This window comes from Penaeus vannamei, chromosome 10 (assembly GCF_042767895.1).
Source record: "Penaeus vannamei isolate JL-2024 chromosome 10, ASM4276789v1, whole genome shotgun sequence".
Taxonomy (NCBI): domain Eukaryota; kingdom Metazoa; phylum Arthropoda; class Malacostraca; order Decapoda; family Penaeidae; genus Penaeus; species Penaeus vannamei.
This window is the reverse complement of record NC_091558.1, coordinates 45,603,306-45,605,805: the sequence shown is the minus strand read 5'-3', so window position 1 is coordinate 45,605,805 and position 2,500 is coordinate 45,603,306. Positions and strand designations below refer to the sequence as shown.

Genomic DNA, 2,500 nt, shown 5'->3' with positions numbered 1-2,500 from the left:
ATGATTCCTATGATAATACTTCTTTTAATATGCATTTACTACAATGGGTTTTAGATCTTTACATTTCAAAAACCTGACAACTCTCGCCATCAGATAGTTTCCTGCTATTGGTTTAACTCATTTGTAAAATTGCAGGATATTTTTAATTCTTTATTGTTTATAATTCTTTGTAGTATAATCATTACCACGCATCTACATTTTGGTAAGTTGATGAGTAGCTGTTTCTAGTGCAAACACTGGAGCTTTCCCAAGTCATTTAGTGGGAGCGGTTATCTCACCATACTAATGTGAATAAAATGACACCCTATGCCTCTGATAATGATTAATGAAATCTTAAAGTTAAAATGTTTTTTTTTTCTAAGAGCTTTCTGTCTCTATTCACATGAAATAATTTTTCTTCATTTACAACAAATTCCATTCAAATATAAAATGAAGGACTTTTCAGGTTCTTATTCAGGCTATGGGTATGAAGCCCCATCCATGAATTAAAATTAAGAACAAGTAAAATATTGTTGTGAACGCTGTTTGCGCATTGCGGTATGCATTTGTTATTTTTGACAGGAAAAAGAGGCACGAAGGAGGGGGAACTGAGGGAAGACGGATGGACACGGACACATGCATACATGTGGTGCCAGAGAGACTATGTTTTTTAGTGCATGTGAAGAGTGTCATGCCCTACCCAGCCTTATGCCACCTTCCTAGAGCTATACTGCATCAGCCACTTAAATGAGTGCTGTGTCGTTATATACAGCAGAAAGAAAGACATTGCAAGCTTTAGTGACTATCATAGTGACGTCATGATGTATAGAGTAGAATAAAAGGAAAAATAGTGAAGACCCATCTATCTCTCACCAATGTCACACTGTTGCAAGGAGGATTTGTAACAATATATAAACTTTACATTCAAAGAAGCTAAGAAAATGTACAACCAATTGCAGCATCTACATTGCTTCCAATTTCCCTCAGCCATCAGAGGAATTTTAATCCTAGAAAATATGAAAGTATGTCTTGACAGCTTTACTCACTTGGCTAATTCTCTTGCTGCTGTCTTAGTAAAGCCATTAACAGCAGCCTTGCTAGCTGCATAGTTGCACTGGCCCAGGTTTCCAGTCTTGCCAATAATACTAGACAGATTTACTATTGCTCCGTCTTTCAAACCATGTTCAACAAGCGTGCCCGCTACCAACTGTGTGACTAAAAAGGACCCCTGAAAGAGAAGAGGCAAGTGAAGACAAATAATACATATGAATTGTCTGTCACAAAACCATATACATTTTTTGCCTTGTAAATATATAAAATCATTCCTTTTTTCACATGGTCAGTATAAGATCAAATATAGTCATATGTTAGCAAAATATGTAAATATATTTAAACAAAACTCTCCTAAATCACTCTCAGTAATGAAAAATGTAAAATGATTCAAATAAAACATTCCTCTACCATTAACAGTGTAATAAAAATATAAAAATACCAAACCTGCTCTGAAACCACTATTTCTATGTCAGAAAAAAATTACCCCAAAACCAAATACCTTAACATTAACGTCCAAAACTTCCATGAAGGTATTCTCGTCCATCTGCAGCAAGAAGTTATCACGCGTGATACCAGCAGCATTGGCCACAAGACTTGGAGGAGTACTGTACTTCTCTACGGATGTCCTGATTGCCGAAGCAATAGAGGCTTTCTCAACAACATTCATGCTTACCGCCAGATGATTATTGGGGTCTGGTCAATAAAAGAAAATTTCAGAGTCCAGCAGTATGTTTAAAAGATGAAGAAAAAGAGAGAAGGAAGAGGAGACATAGAGATGGAGATAGAGATATGGAGGTGAAGATGAAAGTGAAAAGAAAGGAGGAGAAAGAGAAGTTTTAGTTTCAATTCCATTTTGTTACAATGGATATTCTTTGCTGTGATATACTGTCTGTTTTATTTTGCCTTCTAAATCTCCCCCTGTGTGCAAGGAATGGGTGGGGTTACCATTCACTGGAAGCCCGCAGGATCAAACGCAGGTCAGCTAGACTGCAAGACCAGCACTTTCACCACTGCACTACACAGCACACAAGGAGAAGGAGAAGGAAGAAAAAGGAAGAAGTGAAAAAGGAAAATAAAAAGGAAAGAAGGAAAGAAAAGAGAGAGAGAGAGAGAGAGAAAGAGAGAGAGAGAGAGAGAGAGAGAGAGAGAGAGAGAGAGAGAGAGAGAGAGAGAGAGAGAGAGAGAGAGAGAGAGAGAGAGAGAGAGAGAGAGAGAGAGAGAGAGAGAGAGACCTATTATGCTCTCGCAATGGCAGCAAATCTCTATTACATAAAATCAAGCAGGATAGAGCTTGACCAACCAATGCCAGGTAGGCCCACAAGTTCTACCTTGCCACAATACGTGCAGTGGAGCTTTGTTGGATCTTGGGAGAGCACCAAAGGAAAAGAGGACACAGGGATAACAAGATTTATTGTAAGTGTATAATTGTGTGTGTTCCTTTGGGTCATTCCCTTATCATAGCATGGTC

General features: G+C 38.1%; 1 protein-coding gene across 1 annotated transcript in view; it reads right to left on the bottom strand.

Annotated features, from left to right (window-relative positions):
* Positions 1 to 2,500, bottom strand: part of LOC113802141 ((3R)-3-hydroxyacyl-CoA dehydrogenase) — a 6,513-nt gene that overhangs the window by 2,053 nt on the left and 1,960 nt on the right. Inside the window, exons 3-4 of the mRNA XM_027352651.2 lie at positions 1,532 to 1,725; positions 1,026 to 1,207 (exon numbers count right to left, since the gene is read on the bottom strand). Of these exons, the coding sequence (XP_027208452.2) occupies positions 1,026 to 1,207; positions 1,532 to 1,725 (376 nt within the window). The remainder of the gene's footprint in view (positions 1 to 1,025; positions 1,208 to 1,531; positions 1,726 to 2,500) is intronic.